This window comes from Brassica napus, chromosome A6, assembly GCF_020379485.1.
Source record: "Brassica napus cultivar Da-Ae chromosome A6, Da-Ae, whole genome shotgun sequence".
Taxonomy (NCBI): Eukaryota; Viridiplantae; Streptophyta; class Magnoliopsida; order Brassicales; family Brassicaceae; genus Brassica; species Brassica napus.
In genome coordinates this window covers 28,193,723-28,220,558 of record NC_063439.1, presented here as the reverse complement: position 1 = coordinate 28,220,558, position 26,836 = coordinate 28,193,723, and the positions used below count along the sequence as shown (strand labels likewise).

General features: G+C 32.5%; 4 protein-coding genes and 1 non-coding gene across 8 annotated transcripts; 4 read left to right on the top strand and 1 right to left on the bottom strand.

Moving 5' to 3' along the window:
• Positions 1-10,308: 10,308 nt before the first annotated feature.
• Positions 10,309-15,937, top strand: LOC106410685 (protein argonaute 10). 4 transcript variants are annotated; one of them, XM_013851236.3, is made up of 18 exons: positions 10,716-11,080; positions 11,340-11,847; positions 11,978-12,189; positions 12,259-12,542; positions 12,643-12,752; positions 12,821-13,183; positions 13,259-13,366; positions 13,456-13,650; positions 13,753-13,912; positions 14,022-14,143; positions 14,235-14,372; positions 14,460-14,602; positions 14,681-14,743; positions 14,819-14,882; positions 14,977-15,112; positions 15,183-15,256; positions 15,361-15,487; positions 15,570-15,937. In XM_013851236.3, exons 1-18 carry the CDS (start codon positions 11,073-11,075, stop codon positions 15,767-15,769), a joined length of 3,015 nt encoding a protein of 1,004 aa, XP_013706690.2. In that variant the 5' UTR covers positions 10,716-11,072; the 3' UTR covers positions 15,770-15,937. The 4 variants fall into 4 exon arrangements, with proteins under 4 accessions (XP_013706691.2, XP_013706692.2, XP_013706689.2 ...); XM_013851237.3 differs by lacking the exon at positions 10,716-11,080 and adding an exon at positions 10,309-10,543 and having other exon boundaries at positions 14,681-14,882; XM_013851238.3 differs by having other exon boundaries at positions 10,687-10,924; positions 14,681-14,882.
• Positions 15,938-16,099: 162 nt separating this feature from the next.
• On the top strand, positions 16,100-16,295 carry LOC125576008. The gene has a single exon (XR_007314545.1). It is a non-coding gene; the product is annotated as a U2 spliceosomal RNA (small nuclear RNA).
• Positions 16,296-16,579: 284 nt separating this feature from the next.
• Positions 16,580-18,236, top strand: LOC106407195 (putative pentatricopeptide repeat-containing protein At5g43820). The gene has a single exon (XM_013848014.3). It carries the CDS (start codon positions 16,620-16,622, stop codon positions 18,234-18,236), a length of 1,617 nt encoding a protein of 538 aa, XP_013703468.1. The 5' UTR covers positions 16,580-16,619.
• Positions 18,237-18,391: 155 nt separating this feature from the next.
• LOC106407196 (uncharacterized protein At5g43822) lies at positions 18,392-19,666 on the top strand. Its single transcript, XM_013848015.3, has 6 exons — positions 18,392-18,564; positions 18,653-18,771; positions 18,878-19,048; positions 19,125-19,181; positions 19,275-19,339; positions 19,420-19,666. The coding sequence occupies exons 1-6, from the start codon at positions 18,433-18,435 to the stop codon at positions 19,461-19,463; spliced, it is 588 nt and encodes a 195-aa protein (XP_013703469.2). The 5' UTR covers positions 18,392-18,432; the 3' UTR covers positions 19,464-19,666.
• Positions 19,667-21,745: 2,079 nt separating this feature from the next.
• Positions 21,746-25,122, bottom strand: LOC106411001 (VAN3-binding protein). The gene is made up of 7 exons (XM_013851662.3): positions 24,726-25,122; positions 24,381-24,476; positions 23,121-23,541; positions 22,840-23,052; positions 22,695-22,744; positions 22,524-22,581; positions 21,746-22,117 (listed from the first exon to the last, which is right to left on the bottom strand). Exons 1-7 carry the CDS (start codon positions 25,032-25,034, stop codon positions 21,909-21,911), a joined length of 1,356 nt encoding a protein of 451 aa, XP_013707116.1. The 5' UTR covers positions 25,035-25,122; the 3' UTR covers positions 21,746-21,908.
• Positions 25,123-26,836: the final 1,714 nt, after the last annotated feature.

Sequence of the window (26,836 nt, the reverse complement as noted above, 5' to 3'; positions counted from 1 at the left end):
TCTAAAAAACTCGTTTGACTAAAGTTTCCAGTTTAACTATTTTACGACAATTTTGCCCTTGTTTACTACTGAAATTTCGATGCAAGCTTCTTAATTCAATCTTTCATATAAAGAACACACATGTTAGTATAACTCAGAGAATTAGATTTAGAAATTAAAACTTAGCTTAATAAATTTTAAAAAAAAACGTAAACAAAACAAAAAGTTTTTTTTCTTTTGACCAAAAAAAAAAAAAAAAAAACAAAAAGTTTCCAACGTGCAAGATTTATCGTGCTTGTCAAGTGTGAACTTTCCAAGAAGCAATAAGAAATCAGGGCACCAATAAAAAGATATGGAATTCCCCCCAGAGTTTACCTTAATCGTAGATTAAATGTCTATTTTGTCGTTTATCCAAATTCTAATAAGCAAACGAAAATAAGAAACATGATAAGTGTTGACCAAACCACGATAAAATGGATTTTTTTCCTACAACCATATATTTTGCTTAATTTGTTTCTTTTCGCATATACACAGGCCATTTTTGAACGCTTCTCTCTTGACCAGTTGAAAAACACGTGAAGTTCTTAGAAATGCTAGAAATGTATATAGGCTAAGGTATTGTTAAATGAAAGCATTCTATAAAGAATATAATCCCAGGTTTTTGTATATTTTACTGTATTAAACTAATCAGTGTTTGTTGACAAAAATGAATTTACAATGATGAAACAGTCACACGCGTGCGTTGAGCACGATAGGAATCCCATCGAAGTTCTGCCAACCAAATTTAAAACCTAGGAATTAAATAGAATTATAAGGCCAAGTTATGTAGTTATAGTGCTCCAATGGTCATCCTTAATCCTCTTATAGAGCATCGTATATATCTATCGGTGTATATTCTTGTTTGTAGTTTCACCAAGGTTACAAAATTTGCTGACTAGTTCAAATTAAGCACAAAGTTTAGCATATGTATTTTGTATCTACTAGCATCTGTAAACAGTTTAGTATTTTCCGATCTCAAAATTATTTTAATAAGAAAAATAAACCCTTAAATAGCATTAAGACATGTTTTTGTTTTTAAAATAATACAGAAAATGAAAAAATTATAAATAACATTCACTAAATGATAAAATGACAAATATACTCATATTTGTAAATATATTAAAATAAAAAATTAATCAATTTAAAATTATATAAACAAGAAATTATACGATAAATATATATTTTATACTTAAATTTGAGATTGAATGATTAGAATTTAGTGTTTAGTATTTAGGAGTTGGTGATTAAGGTTAAAGTAAGGTTTATAGACATTTAGTTTTTTTTTTCTTGTTTAATGAGTGATATTTTAGAAAAATTTATGTGCTATTTGGTGATCAATTTTTTTAATGCTATTTATAAGATGTTTCTTTTTAAAAATATACATTCATTTCAAAATGATTTTTGGAAGGAATTTTAGAAACCAGTTTGCATTCATTTACGTCCAACCCTTCGACAGCAGTTGTTTACCAAAAAAAACCCTTCGACAGCATAAACGACGTTTGTTATGTAAACTGTTATTTTCTAACATTATGTTATATAAACTGTTTTTCTTGTATGGATACTTTTATTTATCTCTCTGGCATCAGTTTTGCGGACAAAGCAGCACAAAGAGACCGGAAGGAAAGTAATGCTCGACCCAGTATATTTCTAAAAATATGTTTTCAGTGGTATATGCCAAACACATGCGAAAACTAATGATTTGTGATTTTTAAATTTATCTTTTGAGTTATAAAAATCACAATTTTGTCATCTTTCGGAATTTGAAAACAATCATTAGAAATAAAACAAAAGATACGTCACTCCAAAACAAACCATGCCCATAACCTATAGCTACCACCATGACCAAACTAACAAGCTATATGGTATTACAGGGCTCGAAGGGTAAAAATAGTTTAAGCGTTACAGATAAAAAATATCAAGTGAGATAAAGGCAGATTAAGTAGATTAAATACTTCATTACACTTTTAAATACTAAAATCAGTTCAAATAAAACAAATTATATATTTAAATAATAAAATTACAATAAAAATCAAAATACATAAATATAAAAATACAATACATAAATAACAATAAATATTACATTAAATCCATGTTATGACAATTTTAAAATCACAATATGACAACTCTTAACAATTAACGAAATATATATCTTTTCCATTAGTATACATTTTAAATTATAATTCTATATATTTCCTAATACATATTATAATTAAAACCACACATATTATATAAATATATTAATTTAAATAAATTAAAGAAATTATATGACCAAAATAAAAAAGAGATAAGTAGATGATGATAGTTTTTGTATTGTTAAAATTGTGAGTAAATTAAACAGAAATATGTTACCTATAGAAACAAAATTAGATATATTTTTAATTAGATTTAATTTAGCTTATTTTGTATATTTTATGAAATATTTATAAATTAAACCTATATTATATAATTTTGATTTCGTAATAAAAAGTCTACAAATAAATCTTGGTATCAAGAAAATATAATTATGTTTTCCTTAAAAAATAAACAGTATTAGCAAAAGGACTAAAATATTATTAAAAGAAAAAACAGTTCAAAAAAATTGACTAAAATAAATTTTAAGAATCACATATTTACATTAGCATATACGCTAGCGTTATTAGCGATCACATTATATGCACAATATAACTAGGGGAATTGCTTTGAATGCTCTGAATTGGTTATCACTTTTTCAAAAATACATTCAATCAAAATATCATAACATTTGAGTTTATGGTTTTATGATTATTGTTTAAGGTGTAGTATTTTAGGAGGTGGTGTTGGTTTATAAAATTTTATAAATTTTTATTAAACATTTATAAATAATTTATTAGAGTTAATTTAATCTTGAGTAATTTCTTAAAATATCCTAAATTGGCTACCATTTTTGAAAAATACATTCAGTCAAAATATCCTAACATTGTGATTATGGTTTAGTGGTTATTGTTCAATGTTTAGTATTTAAGAGTTGAGATTGGATTTATAAACTTCAGTAAATGTTTCTTAAATATTTATAAATGATTTAAGAGAGTTAATTTAATCTCTTTAATCACAAATTTAAGAGAGTTTGAATCATTTGACTATGTATTCATCGAAGCATCAACATCAAATATATGTGATGAGTTTCATGACAAAAGGGGTCTATAAGATCTCTACAATTCAATTACAGTAAAACTTTTATAAATTAATAATATTGAGACTATACCAAAACTATATTTTTTTATTAATTTATAGAGATATTAATTTATCGATATACTAATTGAACTAAAAACTCAATTTGAAACTATAAAATTATATTATTTTATAGAGATTTTTAGTGTATATTAATTTATAGAGTATTAATTTAAATGATGAACGAAACAGTGAAGTAGTTATCTTTTTCAGTTAAAAAGACAGTAGTTGTTATCTACATGTTTATAGGCTTTGAATGGTAACCAGCTTTTCGTCCCGCCCCGCAGTTAACAGTAACAACAATCTCTATATACTATATATCTATACATTTTTATAATTGTTAGAACAACACCGCAATTAAACCGTTTGTCCCACACCGCTCAATCCGCAGTCACCATTCGGAGCCATAATGATCGCTTTAGGTTTTCCAAAGTAGACACTTAACCCTTCTATGCTCTAGAGAATATTTATTTATGCTATGCATATCATTTACTTTGATGTCCAAAATTGACATCAACTACTGTGCACTCAGCATGGACTATGTACTCTCTCCTATATATAAATATATCATTTATGAGTTCTATATCTTAATTTAATTTATATAAATATTTAACTCTTTGTACAGAGAAAAATAGATAACATACATACATTTTCTCTCTATTTTATTCTATCTATTTTTTTCTTCATATTCAATACCACATTCTCAAAATACACCATAAATCCTAGCACTTCCTTTATATTTTGTAATATAAGAAAACTTTATTAAGTTTTTATAATTTTCTTTGTTTCAAGTTTTTTTTTTATAATTTTCTATCTATTATAATTATAAATGATTTCTTTTAGTTTTTAATATGGGAAAATTTGGAAAAATTACTTTTAAATAGGATTGTATTGTGAAAACTACACCATTTATTATTCTTTTTGAAATCTACACTTAATTATCTATGAAATGACGAAATTAACCTAATTAGCAACTTTGCACTAACTTTAATATTCAAATTGAAATAATATTTAAACTGAAATTATTGTTTATGACAATAAAAAAGTAGATACATTTCATAAACGAATGATATTTAATAATAAATAAATTACTTATATCTATCTATATCTTCTTAAATCGAGAGAAGTTTAATGGTTCTTTTTCTCTTAGCATCTATCAACTCCGGTTAATTTTCAGTGGTCATGTTTATCTATTTTTTTTTGTTTTTTTTTTGAAAAATGGCTTGTTTATCTATTTTGTTATTAGGTAAAATTTCCATAGTCATCGTTTCTAGTTTTCTCGGGATTCAATAGTTTAATTCCGCTTAGTGTTTTTCTTAGGTAGAAGTCACATGCTCATCTTCTATATTCTACCCTTTTAATATATATATATTCATATCTTTCTTTTTCCTTGCCACATAGCTCTTCAAGAGAATGTTGCATACATGTGTGGTGTATCGTATCCGATCAGTTGAAAAGAAAATGTAAATTCATATCTCTACTCGCTTGAAGAAAATTCTCAAAGCAGAACGATCTTCTTATTTCTCCGGAACATCCGCCAATACTTGCTTAGATAGCAAAGAAAATAGAACTCTCTTTCCAGAAAAAACAAGTGATGAACAAAAAACAAACATCCTTATCTTTACATTTTTACCAAACAAAAACAAACAAATACGCTCGTCAAGTTTAACCAAAATATCGAATAAAAGAAACAAGTCTTTGAGATCGCAAGGGAAGGATCTCCATTAGCAGCAGCCTTGACTTTGGTCCAGAAGCATGAGGAATCTTCGAAAGAGAAAACAAAAGCAAAATTTGATCAAGCAAGTAATTCAGTAGAAAGTAATCAGCCTCCCTCAGGTGGTGTCACATTATTTAGAAATGGTTAAAATTTTAGTAGAAAAATGCCAACAGAAATTTTATATATAGAACTGATTTCACTTGAAAACAATTTTCAAATAATTAAAAAGTTACGTAATTATAAATTTAAGTATGCTTAATCATTATTAGTTTTATCTCAAATAAATTAATATAATAAGAATATTAATTATTTTGGATTTTATTTTTATTTATTTATTGTGGGTCAAAATTGTCTCATCACATATAATTAAGTATAGTTTTCAAATTTATTCAAAGACGGTGTATTCTCCAAATTTCAAAACTTAAATAGGGTATTTTGCAAAATATCCCTTTTAATATCTACATGTAACCGTCTACACAACTAAAAGTTAAAAAGAAACAACTTTTGATTTAAGAGATATAAAGTTATCGAAAGCTGTAAAACATCATATATTATCTGTAAAATTTTCACAACCGTTACTATTCGCTATAATTTAATAATTTAACATATAAGATGTTAAAAATTATTGATGACGAATAATTGCAATTTTACCCATTTTTGAAAAAAAATGAACAATTTGTTTTTCCATTTTGACAAGCATATTACACTCTCTATTATACATGTTTAATTGCATATTTAGTAGAAGTTAAAGTAAGTTTTTCTTTATTATTATAGTTTATGAAGAATGAAAGTTCTGGTTCTTAGATTTATAATCTGTTACTATACTAAGTATGTAAGTTAGCCAGGAGAAATATTGCAATATGTTCATTTGTTGTAGTTATTGGTTTGATGTTGTTAAGATAATAATTACGTTAGCATATTAATTGGAATACCAATGGGGTATATTCAATATATTATCTGAGGTGATCTAATTTTTAATGGAGTTTTAGATGATTTTAATAAGTTGTAGAGGTTTAAGTAATTTTTGTTAAACCATTTTAGAATATAACCTAAAATCATGGGATATGAATTTAAATTATTTTAACTAAGAAACTCTACCCAAACACCCTAACATCATCTGAAAAATTTAATAAAACTCCACAACTTAAAATATTTTCAATAACAGTGGATTTTTGAGTACTCTACGAAATGTTTAGTTCAATAACAGTGAATTTTAAATGAGTTTTTAAAATTCATGTTTGAATAAAATTTGATTTGTCATTTTAATATAAATCACCTAAAATTCAATAATAGTGAATTTTAAATGAGCTTTTAAAATGTTAGTTATAAAATAATTTGGACAATCTTTATACATTGTGGATGACTGGATGTTCATTTTTATATTAAAATTAGTTTCTAAAAATATTAAAATACAAAAAATTAAAATTTATGCGGCCAATTAATATAAAATCCAAAATATTAAAATTATATACAATGTAAATCAAGGTCATTTAATTTAAATACTTTTTATTTTCAGTCTTTAAGGTTTAGACCTAAGAAACTAAATTTATTTGTCCAACCAATGAATTTATATATTATATTTACTTATATTATTAGAAATATGTATTGTATACTTATCATGAAAACTATATTTTGTATGCTACACAAATTTTCTTGTGACAAAAATATATAAATTTATTAATTTTTATATAAAATTATATTTAATAAAATATATATATATATATATATATGTTTAGTTCATTTTATTAAAAGTATTAAACAAAATAATGACTAGCATTCACATAAACAATAATGTCTTAAGGGAATTTTCATTATATTTTATTTTGTAGTCTGAATTCTGTTTAAAAGTAAAATCTTCTCTAATTTTATTTTATCTATGATTTTAAAATATAATAAACTGAATTTATAAATAGTTGTTTTTATTTATTATTTTTATTCAAACATAGTCTATGAATGAAAATAAAATTTTATTTTATATAAAACAATCTCTTTAGATAATTGTATTGTGAGTTGACACAAAAAAAGATAATTGTATTGTGAAAGAATAAAATGATACATTGAAAATGATTTAAATATTAATAATACTGTATATATATCATTTGATCGACATAAAAATATCAAAACTCTGTGGTCAGCTTTCCCTATTAGTCCAACAATGTCATCATTATTTATCGCAAAATTTTGGAATATTTTTACACTTTTTTTATTGTTGCCAACAAGTACTTTGATAACTTGCTACAAAAAAAAGTTCTTTTTAACAAAAGAGGTAAAATACGTTCGTCGTGATCATGATCGATCTCACGGCCAACGTTTTTCTTGTAGGCACTAGTGAAGTAGGGGTCCACCTGAGGTGTATCTTACTTCGCCTGGAAGTTCTTCTACTTGATTATACACACCAATTTTGATTTTTTTAAATAATTAAAAATTACTAAAAATATTAAAAATCGAACATTGAAAATTTTGTGATCAATGGTTTTACCTTTTTTGTTCAAGCAAGATACAAATGATCATAAATCGTATGAATATGAAATCTCATTAATAAATATTCATATTATATATATATATATCATTTAAATTAAATTATACTATAAAAATAGTAAAATATGTTAATTTCAAAATTTGCATTGAATAATTATTAAGATTTTTATTTTTTATTTTTTAATTTGTTTTGATAAATCTCACATTAAAAGTTTTGTGGTTAACAATTTAAAGTTTTGTCACAACAGATATACAAATGTTAATAAAATCATATGAAAAAAAAGTATCAATAATAAATATTTATATTAAAATATACTATAGATATATATGCCAATATCAATAAAGTTTAATTATATACCATATAAAGTAATTAAAATGATTGTTTTAATTTATTTACTGATCGTAAATAATATCACTAAAGTTTAATTATGTTATTTAGTTGATCAATGGGAGGATTAAACATAGTTAATGTTTTTGACATCTACATCAATTTTTAGATTATTGAAAATAAATTTGTAATGTTAACTAGATAACATAATTAAATTAAAAAAATGTTGCTATGCATTATATATGCTTCGTGTAACTAAGTATATATTAATTTAGTCTGCATGACAGGACCATCTAATTATATGAGTCTATGATTAATTACTGCTTACATATTTGTTACTGATTATAGGTCGGCTATAGTGTTTTTCTTTTGCATACAACTCTGCGCTATGTAGACACAGAGTGCATCATGATGCCATATAATAATTAATAGGTGATGTATATAGTTTGAATTTATAAGGAACAAAAAAAACACTTCTCTGCGTAACTTGACCATTTACTATTAGCGAGAATGACACATCTCTTTTGTTGTAGAGATGAAATGTGCAAGAACGTTACATTTTCTCCCATCTGCTGCAAAGAAAAACATAATATACCATAATACCAACCGTTGCATATCACGCTCGAGTCACTTGAGCAAGTTACTATAAAGAAATACATTTTATAGTAGATTAAAAATTTATAGGCCGGTGGTTGTTCGTATATTAAAATTTTAACTCCTCGTACTAGAGATCCATTAAACCGCTCAGCTTATAACGATATCTTTGTATCCAGATCTCGAACTTATTATATCAAACTATCTTGTTATCTTCTTAATTACAATCTACAAAATTACGGTTACAAGATACTGGTTGCCTTGTTACATTATTAAAATTCTAGTAAATTGTAAGCTACATTTTTGGACTTAAATTACAAGTTGATTCTCATTACTTTTGTCAGTCATCATGTGTGAAGTCATATGTTATGTAAGGCAATTCTTTTTTGCTTGAATAATTAAGACCAATTCCAACGAAACACTAAAATATCAAATTTGGTGCAATTTCATTTATAATAAGACACAAAAATGATATAATTCCAATAAATTTGGTGTAATATAAATAAAATTACATCAAAATTAGTATAACACTATTTATCACGCCAAATATTTAAATATATATTTTATTATATTTTATCTAATAGTATAGTTCAATTATATTATTAACTAGTTCAAATTTGTAATTAAACATAATATATTGCATTATTTGTATTTTTTATATATAATATTGGTAAAAAATAGAAACGTAAATAAACATTATGAACATAATAATACCTTAGTGTGATAAAATAATCATTTATCAATAAAAATAATAAAATATATATTATTAAAATTGAAAACATCAAATAATATATAATATTTTTTTTTGGTGTAAATATTAATATTTTAGTTGGAGATAACAAAACGAAAATGAAACTAAAACACTAACTTTGATATAATTTCAACACCAAATTTGATGTTGCGATTGAAGATGTTTTAATTATGTAACACAACAGATAATCAATCAAACACTACAAAAAAATGGTTAAAATGACAATTTCAAACTTTTGTTTTGTCGCCAAAAATGAAGTTTATTAAGAAATTATTTTGCTGCTACAAAAGTTCAATATGATATAGTGTATAAGTGCATATATAAATTTCCTACCGTGTTAACAACAATATTGATGTTAATAGTAAAATAGCTTACATAATTTTGCTCAGCTCGGTTTAAAAAATGGATGGACATTTGATATTGGTTTTATGGTTTATATAAAATAAAGAACATAAAAGAAGGAAACAATAAAGGAGGAAAACAAAGGGAGAGAGGGTGTAGAGTCATGAAATGGGGTCAGCACTCAGCAGAAAGAAAAGAGAAGAGACTGCAAGTTCGAATTATTCCTTCTTCCGTGTGTGTTATCATTTGCTTTTATTATTTTCAAAATGTAGACATTAAATCTTTTATCTCCCTATCTACATATAAATTATTATACATCTTTATGTACATTGCGTTAGTGGTGGTACTAACGGACCACAAAGAAAGAAAGTGGCCATGAAAGCTTAAGCAGAGCTGCAATAAGCTGACACATATGAAATCTGTCTAAACATATCCAAGAAAATCTAATTCAATAAATATGTACAAATGGTCACAAAATAGTAAAAGGATGTAATCATGTAAAGTGGGCATGCTCAAGTCGTTTTCTCTATTAACTAAAACCCAATTTTGAAGGTTTTAATAAACACTGTGGGAATCACACTGGATAATAGTATAATACAAAAAGTGTGTAATTGATCACTAACGTCCATAATTAACTAAATGCTGCGGCCAAAATTAAATACATTTGTGCTAAGTAAAAAGAAGAAATTTGTACTTAAACGAAAATAATTAGGAAAAGTGTATAAACATAGAAATACACTTTTTTCTTAAAAAGATTAATTATTAAGAAAGTGAAAGGAAAAGGAAACAAAAAAAGTGAAGAGTGAAGAAAGACTGATGAGAGAGAGAGAGAGGCTGGAAGAGAGAAAGCTTTACACGTGATTTTAAAGACACCAAAGCCCCAAAAGCAAACCTCTTTTGCATGCGTCTTTAAAGAAGAGCAAAAATAATAAAAAGAGCTTCTTTTTCAATTTCTACATCACAATCTCATCCTTTTATCTTCCTCCTCTCCTCCTTCATCGACATCATCATTCATTACACACTCCCTTCTCCTTCGTCTTCTTCTCAGAATTTTTTCTACACATTGATAGGAAAGCTATAATCTTTTGCGTCACTCAATCTTCTGAAGCAGCAATCTTTTCATTGGTTGGTGAGTGTTTCTCTGCTTTATATGTTTATTTTACTGTTTTTGTTTTTCATTAATATTAGCGGACGGGTCATTTTCTCTCCGTAGCAATTAATTCAAAGTTATGTTTTATTTTATAAAAAATAAAAATTCTCTTGGGGGAGATATTGATATTTCCACTGCTCTTTTCGATGTTTATTCCTTCCCTTTGTTCACTTGCTCTCTCTCTCCCTCTCTCAACAATTCACAGCAACAACAAAAATAAAAAAAAAAAGCTACGATTTTTGTTTCCCTCTTGGCTTTGTAGTTATCTGTTTGGGGTCATCCATATTTTGCTCCGGGATCTCATTTTCCGGTTTCGAATAGAGACAAAAGCTTAAAGCTTCCTCCGGTTTTGTCTTCTGGGTACTCCCAATCTTCTCTTTAAAGCTTCAATCTTTTGTCTTAATGGAACAGCAATAAAAAAAAAATCTTCTGGGTTTTTGTTTCTTGGTCTCTTCACTGGTTTCTTGTCTCTCTCTTGAGAGAAGAACTATAGGCCCTGTGTCTGTGTATGTGCAGGTTACATTTTTTTTACTTCTTCTTTCAAACTTTGTAATAATAGCATCAAACAACAACTGAAACATGTAAACTGTGACTAAAAAGTTATATATTTTTTTTAATTTACTTATTACTGTTTATTTTTTTTTCAAAGTTTTGATTGTAATTTTTAACCTATAAAACACCATCATGGTTTCTGGATATTTTCTGTATTTAATGCAATCTGACAAATGGGTTTTTCGATTTAAATTTGTTTTCTTTCTTACTCATGATTTTGCAGGTTGGATAAAGACAAGAAGAGATCAGTTTTTTGTTTCATTCATTCCTTTTGTAGTGGAAACCGGAAGAGAGAAGAAAGAATGCCGATTAGGCCAATGAAAGAAACCTCAGAGACTCATTTACTCATCAAACCCAAGCATCTCCCCAAAGCCGTGCAAAACGCTAAAGCCCCTCCTACTCCGAGCCAAGCTTCTTCACCTTCTCCTCCGTCCAAGAACCGTAGCCGGAGGAGAAACCGCGGTGGTCGAAAATCAGACCAAGGAGATGTCTGTATGAGGCCTAGCTCCCGTCCTCGCAAACCGCCGCCTCAGAACGCTGCTCCCGTCGCCGCCGTCTCCGGCACCGAGATAGTCGCCGTGAACCATCAGATGCAAATGGGTGTTCGTGGGTCGAGTAAAAACTCAAACTTTGCGCCGAGACCTGGGTTCGGACAGCTTGGAACTAAATGCATCGTCAAAGCTAACCATTTCCTCGCTGACTTACCGACCAAAGATCTGAGTCACTACGATGTAAGTCTTCATATTTAATGTTCTGTAATGAGAAAATTAAAAAAAAAAAAAAGCTTCAAACTTTAGTCTAATAATGCAACAGGTCCCTTATCTTATTAAATATTGTTTATGTGTCCTTTAACCTTTGCAGGTTACAATAACTCCTGAAGTGTCATCAAAAAGTGTGAACAGAGCCATCATTGCTGAGTTAGTGAGACTATACAAAGAGTCTGAACTCGGGTCGAGACTTCCTGCTTACGACGGCCGGAAAAGTCTTTACACCGCCGGAGAGCTTCCTTTCACTTGGAAAGAGTTCGCTGTTAAGATCTTCGATGAAGACGATGGTATCATCAATGGCCCTAGGTAAGAGTTTTTCTTCTTCACTTACTCGAGTGATATTGTTTTTATTTGAATATTTTTGTATTTTGGTAGAAGGGAGAGATCGTATAAGGTGGCTATCAAGTTTGTGGCACGGGCCAATATGCATCACTTAGGCGAGTTCCTAGCTGGTAAACGCGCGGATGGACCGCAAGAGGCGTTGCAGATTCTCGACATTGTACTCAGGGAGCTGTCTGTTAAGAGGTTCTGTCCTGTCGGAAGATCGTTCTTCTCGCCTGATATTAGAACACCGCAGCGACTTGGTGAAGGGTTACAGTCATGGTGTGGGTTTTACCAGAGTATTCGACCTACACAAATGGGTTTATCTCTTAACATCGGTAAATAAAGTTTTAACTAACTTTAAAGAGATTTTGTTTACTGTATTGTACTTATGTACAGTCACCTTCATTAATGTTCTCTCTTTTTTTACTTTTGTAGACATGGCTTCAGCTGCTTTTATCGAGCCTCTTCCTGTGATAGAGTTTGTAGCACAGCTTCTCGGGAAAGATGTCTTGTCAAAGCCATTATCTGACTCTGATCGTATTAAGGTACAATGCTCTTCATCACATCACATAGTATCAAGTCCTGTTTTCTTAATATTTGGTGATTGTAACAGATCAAAAAGGGTCTCAGGGGAGTGAAAGTAGAGGTCACTCATAGAGCAAACGTGAGAAGGAAATACCGTGTTGCGGGTTTAACGACTCAACCGACAAGGGAGCTCATGTTTCCAGTTGATGAGAACGCTACGATGAAGTCGGTTATTGAGTATTTTCAAGAGATGTATGGGTTCACGATCCAGCACACGCATTTGCCGTGTCTTCAAGTGGGAAACCAGAAGAAGGCGAGCTATTTGCCAATGGAGGCATGCAAAATCGTGGAGGGACAACGGTACACAAAAAGGTTGAACGAGAAGCAGATTACTGCTCTTTTGAAAGTTACATGCCAGAGGCCAAGGGACAGAGAAAACGACATTTTAAAGGTAATCAATCTTTCTATCTTTTTTTTTTTTGTTTTTTGTTAGGATTAATCTTTGGTTTTGGGTAATGTATTGAAGACGGTGCAACACAACGCGTATGATCAAGATCCATATGCTAAGGAGTTTGGTATGAATATAAGCGAAAAGCTAGCTTCTGTTGAAGCTAGGATCCTTCCAGCTCCATGGGTAAAATACCAACACTACTTACCAAATAAATATATGGAATTGTTCTCAAGCTATGATACTGTTATGCTAATCTTTGCTTACTACCACAGCTTAAGTATCATGAGAATGGGAAAGAAAAGGATTGCCTTCCGCAAGTGGGTCAATGGAATATGATGAATAAGAAGATGATCAATGGGATGACGGTGAGCAGATGGGCCTGTGTTAACTTCTCACGCAGTGTTCAAGAAAATGTTGCTCGTGGGTTTTGTAATGAGCTTGGTCAGATGTGTGAAGTCTCTGGCATGGTAATAATATAACACTCTTGTCTATTTGTTTGTTGCTGCTTTTTAACTGGGAATTTTTTTTTCTTATCATAACACATTTTGTTTTCGTTTGTTTTATTCTAGGAGTTTAATCCGGAGCCTGTGATACCAATATACAGCGCGAGGCCTGATCAAGTTGAGAAAGCTCTAAAGCATGTTTATCACACTGCTATGAACAAAACCAAAGGCAAAGAGTTAGAGCTTCTCTTGGCCATTTTACCTGATAACAACGGTTCACTCTACGGTATTATCATCATATCTCTACATCCTTAAAACTTCAACCATTTTCGTCTTTTTTGAGTATGATTAAAATGAAAACGAAATGCTTTTTTTTGTTTTGGGGTAAATCTCAGGGGATCTTAAGAGAATCTGTGAAACCGAGCTTGGTTTGATATCTCAGTGTTGTCTCACAAAACATGTGTTCAAGATTAGCAAACAGTATCTGGCTAATGTATCCCTTAAAATCAATGTTAAGGTGAATTCTTATCACCACAGAATTGAAAAATGTTGAGTTGTTTTTTCAGCGTTATGAATCTCAAAACTGATCTTTCTTACGTTGTTTTCAGATGGGAGGAAGGAACACAGTTCTGTTAGATGCCATAAGCTGTAGGATTCCACTGGTTAGCGACATACCGACAATTATATTTGGCGCAGACGTGACTCACCCAGAGAACGGGGAAGAGTCAAGCCCTTCAATCGCTGCTGTAAAGCTCTTTTACAACACAACTCAATCAATTACACACTTCTATATCAAAAAAGTAGCTGAACATCGTTTTGTTTTTCTTTATTAGGTTGTTGCTTCGCAAGACTGGCCTGAAGTGACAAAGTATGCTGGTTTGGTTTGTGCACAAGCTCACAGGCAAGAACTTATACAAGATTTGTATAAAACATGGCAGGATCCTGTACGTGGCACTGTTAGTGGCGGCATGATCAGGTAAAATAAACAAACCGGGATATTTTCAGTTTTTTTTGGGTTTAATTTGATTCACAAGTTTGCTTTTCTTTTTGACAGGGACCTTCTGATCTCATTCAGGAAAGCAACAGGGCAGAAACCGCTTCGAATCATCTTTTACCGGTCGGTTTCTCATTTACTCATTTTAGTAATAGAAAACTCGCAACGTGTTCTCTCATTGGTATTTTGCTTTTGCAGTGATGGAGTAAGTGAAGGACAATTCTACCAAGTTTTACTCTACGAGTTGGATGCAATTCGTAAGGTAGTATATAACTAACTTCTTTGTTTTTGTTGTTGTGTTACTTGAGAGATCTTCTTGGTCTTATGTTTACAGCAAAAACGTTTTGTGTGTTCAGGCATGTGCGTCGCTTGAACCGAATTATCAGCCACCTGTGACATTCATCGTGGTACAGAAGAGGCACCACACCCGTTTGTTTGCTAATAATCACCGAGACAAAAGCAGTACTGACCGAAGCGGAAACATCTTACCTGGTAAACTCGGGTTTGAAAGAAAAGATCATCATCATAACATATAACTACCTCACTAACAGTTTATTTGCAGGTACGGTAGTTGACACTAAGATATGTCATCCAACTGAATTCGACTTCTACCTTTGTAGCCACGCTGGTATACAGGTACGAACAAGATTAGCTAATAATAATAGTATGGACATTTTTGTGTGTTTAAATATCTAAAGAAAATGAAACTTATTCTGTGTTTAATTGTATATATGATTTAGGGAACAAGCAGGCCTGCTCATTACCATGTTCTTTGGGATGAGAACAATTTCACAGCGGATGGTATTCAATCTCTGACTAATAATCTCTGTTATACCTATGCTCGATGCACTCGATCGGTCTCTGTAGGTAAGTGTAACAACGTTTGTTCATTCTTCTTTGAAACCCTCAAGTGAGAAGAACTCTATAATATGTTGTTGTTGTTGTGTAGTTCCTCCGGCGTATTATGCACATCTTGCAGCATTCCGAGCACGTTTCTACATGGAACCGGAGATCATGCAAGATAACGGATCGCCGGGTAAAAAGAATACGAAGACAACAACTGTAGGAGATCATGGTGTTGTTGGTGGCGGTGTGAAGCCGTTACCTGCTTTGAAGGAGAATGTGAAGAGAGTCATGTTTTACTGCTAAATGAAAGACAAGTAGTTTCGTTTGTTATGTTCCTATCCTAGTTCTGCTTTAGGTCTGCTGCTAATGTTTGTAAATAAGTTGGTTCGGCTTAGGGTTCCTTATTTCTAGAGTTGTGTGTTTTAGCTCAGGTTTCGATGATAACGTTTAATGCATTATGTTTTTTCTTAAGGTCTCTGGTTCTACTAAACAGCAGTTGCAAAAGCTTTATCCTTTTTAAGAAGACTGGTTTTTAAAGGAACCTGCTTTCTAGAGTCCCACATCGGTTAGCTAAAGATGGTTGGTCGTAAGCTTCTCTGTATAAAATAGAAGTCCAGGCCCGACGCAAAATTCATACCTTTCTCGGCCTTTTGGCTAAGATCAAGTGTAGTATCTGTTCTTATCAGTTTAATATCTGATATGTGGGCCATCGGCCCACTCGATATTAACTCTATTTTTTTAGGGAGAAAGTCCATTAAGATAGCTTGCTGTCTGGGCTTTCACGAGTCTCCCATGCGTTGCACTATTGCACGGGCCTGGCTCAACCCACCAAATCAATAATTAAACTTTTTCTCTGAACCTTGTAATAATCTGTCGAACCGAAGCCAAAGTTCGATCTGACAACCATAAATTGACCGGGTTGAAATATTCTGATTTGCCTTAACCGGGCCGGATTATTAAACCTTTACTTAACCGGGACGAAAGGTCGGAATAAACCGAAATTCGAATTGTTAAACCCTAGCTTAACCGATTCAGATTCTCACTACCTTCTTCCTCTCCATTGATTGATTCTTCCTCCCAAGCAAAGCTTTCTTCGATATTGCCTCGTAAGTTCACTCTTTAACAACTCAGTTTTTGTATTCTTTTCTTGATAATGTCTAGAGGTTGGAACCTAGCTTTGCGTCTTGTTCATCGTGGTCATATAGCTTCGCGTGCGCTATTCAATCGCACAGTTTGCACAGATCTTCCTTCATCATTGAGTCATACTGTTGTGGATGAGAGCTATGTCCTAGCTGAACTATCTTCACTACTTCCGATTTCATCTAAAACCACAACGGCCAAGGAAGATACCACTTGTTTAAAGAATCAATTAGCCGTTGTTGATTCGTTTTTATCGCCTGAGGAGAGACTCAGAGGTGTGTTTCTTCAGAAACTGAAGGGTAAATCTGCGATACGCAAGGCTTTGAGTAGTCTCGGCGTTGATTTGAGTATCGAAACTGTGGCTAACGTTGTGGATGGTGGGAACTTGAGTGGTGAAGCAATGGTTACGTTCTTCAACTGGGCGGTTCGAGAGCCTGGAGTGTCTAAGGATGTTGATAGCTACTACGTGATTCTAAGAGCGTTGGGAAGGAGAAAGTTTTTCTCTTTTATGATGGATGTTTTACGGGGAATGGTTGATTCTGATCTGAAGTGCTTAACCATTGCTATGGATAGCTTTGCTAGGGGTCATTACGTGCGTAGAGCGATACAGTTGTTTGAGGAAAGCCAAGATTTTGGGGTGGAGTGTGGTACTGAGTCTTTTAATTCACTGTTGTGTTGTCTCTGCGAGCGTTCACATGTGTTTGCTGCTAACTCGGTGTTTAATGCGAAGAAGGGTGAGATTTCTTTTGATAGTTGTACTTATAACGTTATGCTTGGTGGGTGGTCGAAGCTAGGTGAGGTTGAAGAGATGGAGAAGGTTATGAAGGAGATGGTGGAAGGTGGGTTTGGTCACGACTGTTTGTCTTTCAGCTACCTTATCGAAGGGTTGGGGAGAGCTGGCCGTGTTAATGATTCTGTTGAGATCTTTGATGATATGAAGCACAAGGGTTGTGTTCCTGACGCAAAGGTTTACAACGCTATGATCTGTAATTTCATTTTCGCTCGAGATTTTGATGAAGCTGTGAGGTACTACCGAAAGATGCTCGATGAGGAGTGTGAACCTGACTTGGAGACCTATTCCAAGCTTGTTTCCGGGCTCATCAAAGGCCGTAAAGTTGCAGATGCGCTTGAGATATATGAAGAGATGTTGTCAAGAAGGATTGTTCCCACCACAGGACTGGTAACCTCTTTCATCAAGCCGCTTTGCAGCTATGGTCCACCACACGCTGCGATGGTTATCTATCAGAAAGCGAGAAAAGCTGGGTGTAGGATATCGGAGAGCGCATATAAGCTGTTGCTCAAGCGGCTATCAAGATTTGGGAAATGTGGGGTACTGCTGAACGTGTGGGACGAAATGCAAGAGTGTGGATATACTTCTGATGTGGAAGTCTACGAGTATATCGTGGACGGGCTCTGTAACATTGGGCATCTAGAGAATGCTGTGCTTGTGATGGAAGAAGCCATGCGCAAAGGGTTTTGCCCAAACCGCCTTGTTTATAGTAGGCTTAGCAATAAACTCATGGCTTCAAACAAAACGGAAATGGCTTATAAGCTGTTTCTGAAGATCAAAGAGGCTCGTATTAAAGACAACGCTCGCAGATTCTGGCGAAGAAATGGGTGGCACTTTTGATCTTCATGTTCACAGGGAAACTGAAAAAGTCTTTGTATATGTGAAAACTTCACTTACTGGATCACATCTTTCTCCAACTTTAGTCTGATAATTTGTAATAGAGAACACTTGATAACTTGTGGCTTAAGAACAAAGGCATACTTGTCCCTTTCTAGGTTGCTGCTGGAAGATTACAATTCTTTTAAGAGTCTTCTGAATGGAGGCAGTAATAAGGAAATGGCAGCAGAAGTTCAGAAAAGCGAAAGAGGAGATGAACAAGTGGGAGGCGCTTCAAGTTGGATGGGTTTCCCGCTTCAGTAAAGCTTCTTCTATCATCCAGAGATTAGAGGTAGCTGGAACTATTGAGTTTGTCAGCCAAAGTTTCGAATACTGTATGCGTGATTTTTTTTCTTCTTTTCTTCTGGTGTTGTGAGTAGGCCATTCAAAATCCTGGGAGCTATGGAGCTTTGAGATGCGTGAAGGGGATTGAAGACGCTCTTCTGCAGAAACAGATGGATCAACTGGAGACTACTCTGCTTTCTATGAGAAACGATTTGTAAGTGTTTTTTTTTGTTTTGTTAGGACGTTGCTGTTTTAAGATTGTTCTAGTAGCAAGTAAAAGATCGTTGACATGTTACATTTTACGGTGATGATGATGGAAGGGAGGAGTTCCGAGGATGCGTTTTGACATTTGAGAAGCTTCGTCGAGAAGGGTCGCAGCTACTCAAAATGGAACAGACCAAGAGGAGAATAGAGGAACGAATTGGAGTAAAACCTTGCATTGCTGATTGTTTGAAGGGACTTTCTCTTCTTTATGAGATGCATCAGTCTGAGTAAGCAAACGTAATCTACTTTAGTTGCAATCATCGTTCGCTGATTTTTTTTTTTGTGCTTTTGGAAATTCTGCAGATACCATCTTAAAATGTCGATTCTTTCGGCACTTTCATGTCTTGCACTGAAACCAAGGTACTGAAAGATATATACATCCTTGTTCAAAACTTTGACAAGTTTATATAATATTGTATAAGAATTGCTCTCCTGTATTCACTGTTTCTATAGTCCTGGCGATCTTGTAGCGCTACAATACCTCGTGGTTGATCAGCCAAATATCCTGAATAATGAAGGTTAGTATCATTCCTCTTCCATTGTTTTGTTTGCGTTATGAAGAAATGAATGTTACATTTAGCTTATATCTGTTGTGCAGTGCAACACATCTTCGATGTCATATTTGCTGAAGACATCAAATGATGTCAAAAGGGGATGTCTTTATTTTCTGTATTCTCTTAAATTGCAAAACGAAAATGTAGTTCTCAAGATAAAGTTATAGTTTTGGTCGATGAAAGACAGTGAGGAGTGTAAGGAAAACGCAAGCATTTTGTTTGTTTTGTTTCCAGATGGAAAATAAAACAAATCGCTTTTTTAAAAGAGTAAAATCACTTTTATTGGTGTTAGCTAACACGGATATGAATCAGTCGATCAGATACATGGTTTGTCCTTAAATGAAATTACTGGCAACCATAAAAAATATGGAAGACTACTACATGTATTCACCTTTCTTCAATTTAATAATAGGGATAATTTGAAAAATACTCTATTAATAGTTTGAAATTTGGAAACTACATCTTTTTTATTTTTTGATAGCTACATTTTATCAAATGTGAATATACATTTTAATACAGTTGTTATTATGTACTTGAGTTCATAGCTCAAATTAGATTTATATTGTATTTTTAACCATCTTTATTTTGTATTTGAACCTCTGTATTTTCGTGTATCATATAGATGCAAAGTGCCAAATAAGTAGTCTCTTTTTATGAAAGTTCAGAGTTATACGGTGGTTTTCTCTTTTTAAATCCAGGACATGGTTGTACATTATCCAATAAATCTCAAAAGAAGACATATTTTATTAATTTTCGTATCCCAAATCGAAAGATGATTTTTAATACATTAAACGAAATTAACGATCAGCTTACTAGCTACTCCCTCTGTTTTTTTTAAATGCATATTCTAGACTTTTCATATATATTAAGAAAATTTATTAAATATATATATTTTTTTTGAACAATAATTTTAATAATTTTTATTCAATAGAAATTCAATAAACACCATTAATTTTTTTTTAAACTTATAATTTTTCATAAAATCATATATTGAAAAAATAAAAAATGTATTTTTTTGAAACAATTTTTTTTTCACAACATAGATCTTTTAGAAACGGAAGAAGTATTATTTTTATTTTTTAGTCCAATCATATCCCTTTTCTTCTGGTTTACCATTTGTCGACAAGTAAATCCCGTCTTCTTTAGAAATCCATGTGTCCGTTTCATTGCATTTACGAATGAATCCTCCATTATAGGCTCTAAAGCTTTGAAAATACTCCATGTTAGGCCCTTGTCGTAGATCACAATCCCATTTTGTCCTTATGAATACATTGTCGCCGAACCTAAAAGTGTATGCAGGATCATTGAATTTTACAAGGTGGACGCCTAAATCGTTGTCTCTAGATTTGCAGTGGACTTCGAGAGTGCTATGACTCTTAGTTAGGCTGTTTTCAAATGCTAGAGTATTTTTATGACACACAGCTTCGTTCAATCCAACAAACAAAACGACAGTTAAAAGAAAAACAAAAGGACAATTATTCATTTTTATCTATCTAGCTGTTTGGATAAAAGATTGGTGTGAAGGAATATGAATCTAAGAGCATAGGAGAGTACTTATTTATATACGTGCCAGTCTTTAGATTTTGTTCTGAATTACCTACCTAGATATTATCTTCTAAAAACGATAACTGTTTAAATGCATAATATCTCATGGTTTTAGAAAAATATCTGAATGAATCTCTCTTTTAGGAATCCCAAAGAAATACCATAGGAAAAAAATTCATTGGACTTTTCATTTATCTACACTAACTTTAAAATATTTAAGAACTGATTCAACGAAATTAGCTTTCAGTTTGTAATACGGAATTTTTTTATAAATTAATAATGTTGGCACTTCAGTATTTTGTTGATTTATAAAGTTATTAATTTACAATTTTTTTTTTATTTTTTTCTTTTTTAAGATGTATATTTTTCTAAAATATGAATTTTTTTAAAAATTGTGTATATACATTAATTAACTTCTTGAAATTAGATATTTAAATTAGTTTTATTATATTATTTAGTTCATATATAAAATATGTTTCATAGAGTTTAAATGTGGTTTTAGATATAATTTTATTAAATCTCATAAAAATACATTAAATGTTAAGAAAATATAAAGATAATTCTGTTGTGAACATGAGCCAAACAATATAACGGTTGGTTTGTACTTACATAAAATGTATATAAATATAATGTATAATATATTTAGTTACCTATTTGCTCATGGAATTAACCAGATTACATTCACGAGACCAAGAATAAACTTTTGAAAACCTCAAACAAAGCGCACACATTTTCTTTTCTATACTGAAATCGCCCCAGAAGAAGCAACAAAATCCCCTACGCCCATCTGCTTTCCCGATCACTGTAACCCCCATAGTTTACGAATCGAGAAAATTACGTAATTGACATTATCTTTTAAACAAAGATCTTACATTAAATTTGTTCAAAAAAGGTTCTTACCTTAAGTTTAGACGGTTTAATCCTATTTTAGAAAGAAAAAGAAACACCCCCAAGAAATAGAGAGAACACCAATCTGCCCCATTCTTTTTCAACATTTATGCCTTCTATCAGAAGCAACGGAGAGAAGCATGGAAACACCTTGTGTCCAAAGATCATACTCTCTTTGGTTTTTGCACTCGAATTCAATCACTCTTTTCTCCAACGTCTTTAGCCCGAAGTACCTCAAATCCTCTCCATCATCAAGCAGTTCGCGGCCAGGCCATGCCGGTAATCCCTTGACCAATTCCACCACCACATCTATATAGATCATAATCAAGAACAATATCAGAAACTTATAAAATAATATTTGTTCAGACCAAATTCAAGACTATTCTCCAGAAGACATGTCTAATAGAATTATCATTAGACTACTACAAACTTTTTTTTTCGTTTTTTTATTGAAAGAAAGAAATAAAGAAAGAGAGAAGTATTCGAAACTGATTAATTTATCATTTAGACTATCATTAGACTAACTTTAGATCGTTCTTTAACTTTACGATCTATAGGGTCTGAAACTGCAAAAGATTATTCCAAAGCAATAGTGTCTTAGATCGTTCTTTAACTTTACGATCCAATAGTACCTTTTTGACCTTTTGATCTAATGCCTTCGAACTAAAATGAAAGCAAGAGTAAGAGATAAGCAAAGCATCAGTGTTTCACTCACTCTTTTTCTTCTTTGTAAGGGTCCCAGCGACATGTTTGCTCTTCATCTTCAACGTTACCTGCGCAATAAATAAAAAAATGCACTTTAAACAGTAAAACATTGGTGTATGACATTGGTGTATGCTTTACAGTATAATTCCTTTTTTTTTTTTTATCCATCGGTTTTTTTTACCTGATTTGTTCTATTAATGTAGACCGAAACAACTTTCCAATGAAGATCGCCTACAAAACAATATAAGACGAACATTTGTGTATTCAAGAACTACGTACTATAAAATAAATTGTAAAGATTTAATGACATGAACGAATGCACCAACCTTTGCGGGTACGTTTAAGCAACTCGCAACCTTTAGCCAGCAATTCTCTACTACAAATCCCAAGAAAGTTATCTTCAGGAGCTAAATCGCTTCGGTAACCACCACCACCGCCTACACGGCTTTTTGGTATTCCCTTATCCACCGGAATCACCGCTGCAATGTTCCATACCTCCTTCAGTGCCCTCGCCTTCAACGTCGCAGCCCCTCTCAACGCTACGCACATTAAACCAAGTTTTTTTTAAGTGGCATAAATTTGTTTAAGTACAAAGGAAGAACTCTACCTGTAGCCGCGGCGGCGGTCAACGTCATAATATCTCCGGCAGAACGAACGTTAACCGCAGAACTAACAACCGAAGCTAAGTGCTCGCGATCAGCTCCCATAATCTCTGCTGCTTCCACACACTGTGCCGCCACCAAAGTAGCGGCTGAAGCCACGGCGGAGTCAGTTTTAGCAACTTGCTCGTCACTTCCGGAACTCGACTGAGAGGCGGTCGCTACAGCGATAGCAGCTATCGCGGCGGCCACGCCAGCTACAGATACAGCCGCGTGGAGCTGTGCGTTTTGTGCACGCGTCTCTTCTCTTTTCTTTTCCCTCCGGTCCTTCAACCACCGGCCGACAGTTTTTGATCCTCCAGCCACACCAGAGACGGCCGATGGACCACGTACGTGCCCATTAAAGGATGGGCTCACACGATAGAATTGCTGGACCAATATTTTGACATTGATAATTTCAATATTTTGCTCTAGAAAAATTATAATAAATTTGGATCATTATGGAAAAAGAATTAATTTCAGTTATTTTCTTTAATAAAAGGCTGTGGGAAATTGACCGCTGTGAACATAGGGGTCATATATCATACAAATAATCAATCATTTTATTTAATTAAATACACAAACGTACGCTCTTAAATATAATTTCCCTGGTCGACAAAAAATAAGAAATTTTCCTGTTGTAGTTTAACCTTTTTTTCATAAATGAAAACGAAATGTGGAAAATAGGCCGTTATAAATGCTAAAGAATCATATTGAAGAACTAAATACAAAATCGAACTCGTTGTCTTCAAAAAAATATTTTTATTATAAAAATATTAAAACAGAAATACAATAAATATCATTAAAAGACTTTAATAACAGGGACAATAATACTGCTCAACTAGTAGTAATTGACAGAGAAAAAGCTTGGGACGAAGAGAAAGCCTGCGTCTTGTGTTCCCTCTGCTTTTTCTTACTCTACGTCTACGGCTGCTTCTCCTAACACTTCAGCCTTTTTCGTTTTGTCAACGTGTTTTATCAATTTACAATCTAGACCCAAATTTTCGATCTATGACACATATTTAACCTACCTAATCCTAGTGTTAACACACTAGTCCACCAATTAGCAAATCATATATTCAGAAAAAAAGAAAAGAAATTGATTGAATTGTAGCAATTGCTGCTTATTAAAGAGTAGTTTCATTTTGACACAGAATAAAATCCTCATTCCATTGAAATTTATATTCGGATTTAGTATTTCTAAAAACCGGTTCAAGAATTTAACTAACCTTAAAGTCATTAATCTCCGAGGGAGATATGGGAGGACTATCAGTGAAAGAGCTATGTGAAAGTCTCCCCGAGGTCCGCGGTGAAGAAATCTCCGGCTGTCACAAGAAAAAAAACACTATATTATTTTTTAGCAACAAACACTTATTATTTAAATTTCAAAAATCTCATTTTACAAAAAATGACTAAAGAGAAAAAGGGATGGAAGTTTCTGATTTACACCATCTTAACGTAGACGCATAAAGTTATTCGCGCGGCAGTATTTGTTAGAAAGATTTGTAATTTTTCACAGCAAAAAAAGTAATCTAAGAATTTCGATACGACGTCGGTTGTGGTTGGTTACTTACAGACTGAGCCATGATACGTTCCATGACCATCAAAGAAGTCTCAGAGGAAGCGAAAGAGAACGTGTTTCCAGAAACGATGCCGTTCTCTTCATCTTCCGGCACCAAAGTGACGTCAGAAACGCCTTGGATCTCCGAGAAACGCATTTGTGGCGGTTGAGAAGTCGGAGAAGCGACGACGGCTCGGGAAACTTCAGTTGCGGAAGCACTCCACGTGCGTGATAAAAATTCCATAGAGTCTAATGGCGTTTCAGGTGGTTTAAACGCAGGATTGAACCTCCATTGACCTCCAAACGTTTTACTTTTGTCCATTTTTAGACAGAGAGAGAGAGAGAGAGAAAGAATGTGAGAAAGTGGGGAAGTTATTGTGAAGCTTTCGTGGTATTTAAAAAGCGGGCACGAGACGAGAGATTTGTTTTGGCAGTTGAGTTGAGGGTACAGTACTCTTGGCTGCCCTAATCCTACGGTTGGATTTGATTTTTTGTTTGTAAAATCAACACGTGGCTATATCTCGGTGGATGATGCTACCTTCGTATTTACTCTAACTCCTGGTTCTACTTCTCTCGCGGTTCTCGATTAATACCGAGTTGGGGTTTAAAGATAAAAATGCAATACTATCAATAATTAACTTGTTAAACACCATCCATGCTAATTAACTGTTGGCAGTGGAAAAAAAACTAATTGTTAATTAGTTTTTCCGCCCTTTTTGAAATAAGCTTAACATGTATTTGCATCCATTTGAAAAAAAAAATGTATTTGCATCCAACTAAGGCCTAAGGGTTGATATTTTACTGGCGTTGTTACATGTACTTCGCAGTCTAAAACAGTATTTTTTTACTGCCCATAACCTATTATGTTAAAAAAAAAAGTTTTATATACATTTTTGGTGTTAAAAACTGGTGTTTCATAAATGTTGAAAGAGTCAAAATCTATCATAAAAATGGTATCAAAAGTTCAGTACAGATTTGAATGTGCGTAACTTCCCGATCATAAAAGATTAGTTGTAATGTGAGACGAGCTCTAATCTTGTTTTGAACAAATTTCGATCCTATATGGACTCGAGAAGTAAGCAAGAAAAATAGACTTTGCTTTATAACTAAATAAATAGAGTAGGGGGAGTGGAATTATCAATAATGTGCACGTGGAGGCGTGACTGGGCAACGTCATCATATGGAACCACAAATCTAATGTTTGTAAGGTTTTGGCCGTGACAAGTCAGAACACTCTTCGCCACCTTCTCTTTTCAGCTTTTTGTCTCTTCTTTATTTTTCTTTCATTGTAAAAAACAATACTTTTAACAAAATTTATCGAGGGTTTCAGTAATAACTGGAAGTTTTTCTTTTGATGTATTTGAAGAATACAGACTGTCTTGGCCGTGAAGAAAGATGAAATATATAATTTTTAGAAGGAAATGTCATATACGGAACGAAAAAAAGAAGAAGATAAATGCGGATAAACCATAAGAATGTTTGCAGCCGAAGACTACTAAACCCAACTAAAGCTCTTTAGCCTTTTCGGCACGCGGGTTCACATTCAAGTTTCAACAAATTGGTGTATAAGCACATTTTTAATTAACCTATCTAGGAATAATATGTCACAAGTTAGCTTAAACCCACAAACTTTGATAACTCATATCGATAATGCTAATAACTCATATCGAGACCGAAGACCGTTACACGGTGAGCCACATGGTGACGCCCTGGCAGCGTCCTTGCTCACTTCGGTCTCTAGTCTGGACCAGCTCGGTAGGATCAGGATACTCGGTTAGAAAAAAAAAATCATATTCTAAAAATTTAATATATTACACTGCTTTGTAAAATATCTTTAGTACGTCAATTGTCGTGTAAAATATATACAGAGATATTTATTTGCGATTTACACTTTTTATTGTAACGAAGGTTGTAGATATATTGGCTTTTGCGTTTAAACACTGGCATAGGAGGACAACTACACTTCTTAACTATGTTGCAGACAATTTAATATGTATACACTAATTTTTTTAATCAGCTCATTTTTAGCTTTCATATTTTTAATTTTTGTATTAGTTAATTAAATTTTCTCTGAAAAAATATATTAATTATTTTAAATTTTATATCTATTAAATATTCATTAAT

What these genes read in the sequence shown, in the direction of transcription:
- LOC106410685 (XM_013851235.3), top strand. An exon ending in CAAGCCCTTCAATCGCTGCT is followed by an intron (nt 14,373 to 14,459) that starts GTAAAGCTCTTT and finishes TTTCTTTATTAG; the next exon opens with GTTGTTGCTTCGCAAGACTG. An exon ending in GTAGCCACGCTGGTATACAG is followed by an intron (nt 15,257 to 15,360) that starts GTACGAACAAGA and finishes TATATGATTTAG; the next exon opens with GGAACAAGCAGGCCTGCTCA.
- LOC106407195 (XM_013848014.3), top strand. Translation starts at nt 16,620, where the DNA reads ATGTCTAGAGGTTGGAACCTAGCTTTGCGTCTTGTTCATCGTGGTCAT.
- LOC106407196 (XM_013848015.3), top strand. Translation starts at nt 18,433, where the DNA reads ATGGAGGCAGTAATAAGGAAATGGCAGCAGAAGTTCAGAAAAGCGAAA. An exon ending in TGTCTTGCACTGAAACCAAG is followed by an intron (nt 19,182 to 19,274) that starts GTACTGAAAGAT and finishes CTGTTTCTATAG; the next exon opens with TCCTGGCGATCTTGTAGCGC. An exon ending in AAATATCCTGAATAATGAAG is followed by an intron (nt 19,340 to 19,419) that starts GTTAGTATCATT and finishes TCTGTTGTGCAG; the next exon opens with TGCAACACATCTTCGATGTC.
- LOC106411001 (XM_013851662.3), bottom strand. Translation starts at nt 25,034, where the DNA reads ATGGACAAAAGTAAAACGTTTGGAGGTCAATGGAGGTTCAATCCTGCG. An exon ending in GCTTAAACGTACCCGCAAAG is followed by an intron (nt 22,745 to 22,839) that starts GTTGGTGCATTC and finishes ATTGTTTTGTAG; the next exon opens with GCGATCTTCATTGGAAAGTT. An exon ending in CCTTACAAAGAAGAAAAAGA is followed by an intron (nt 22,118 to 22,523) that starts GTGAGTGAAACA and finishes TGATCTATATAG; the next exon opens with ATGTGGTGGTGGAATTGGTC.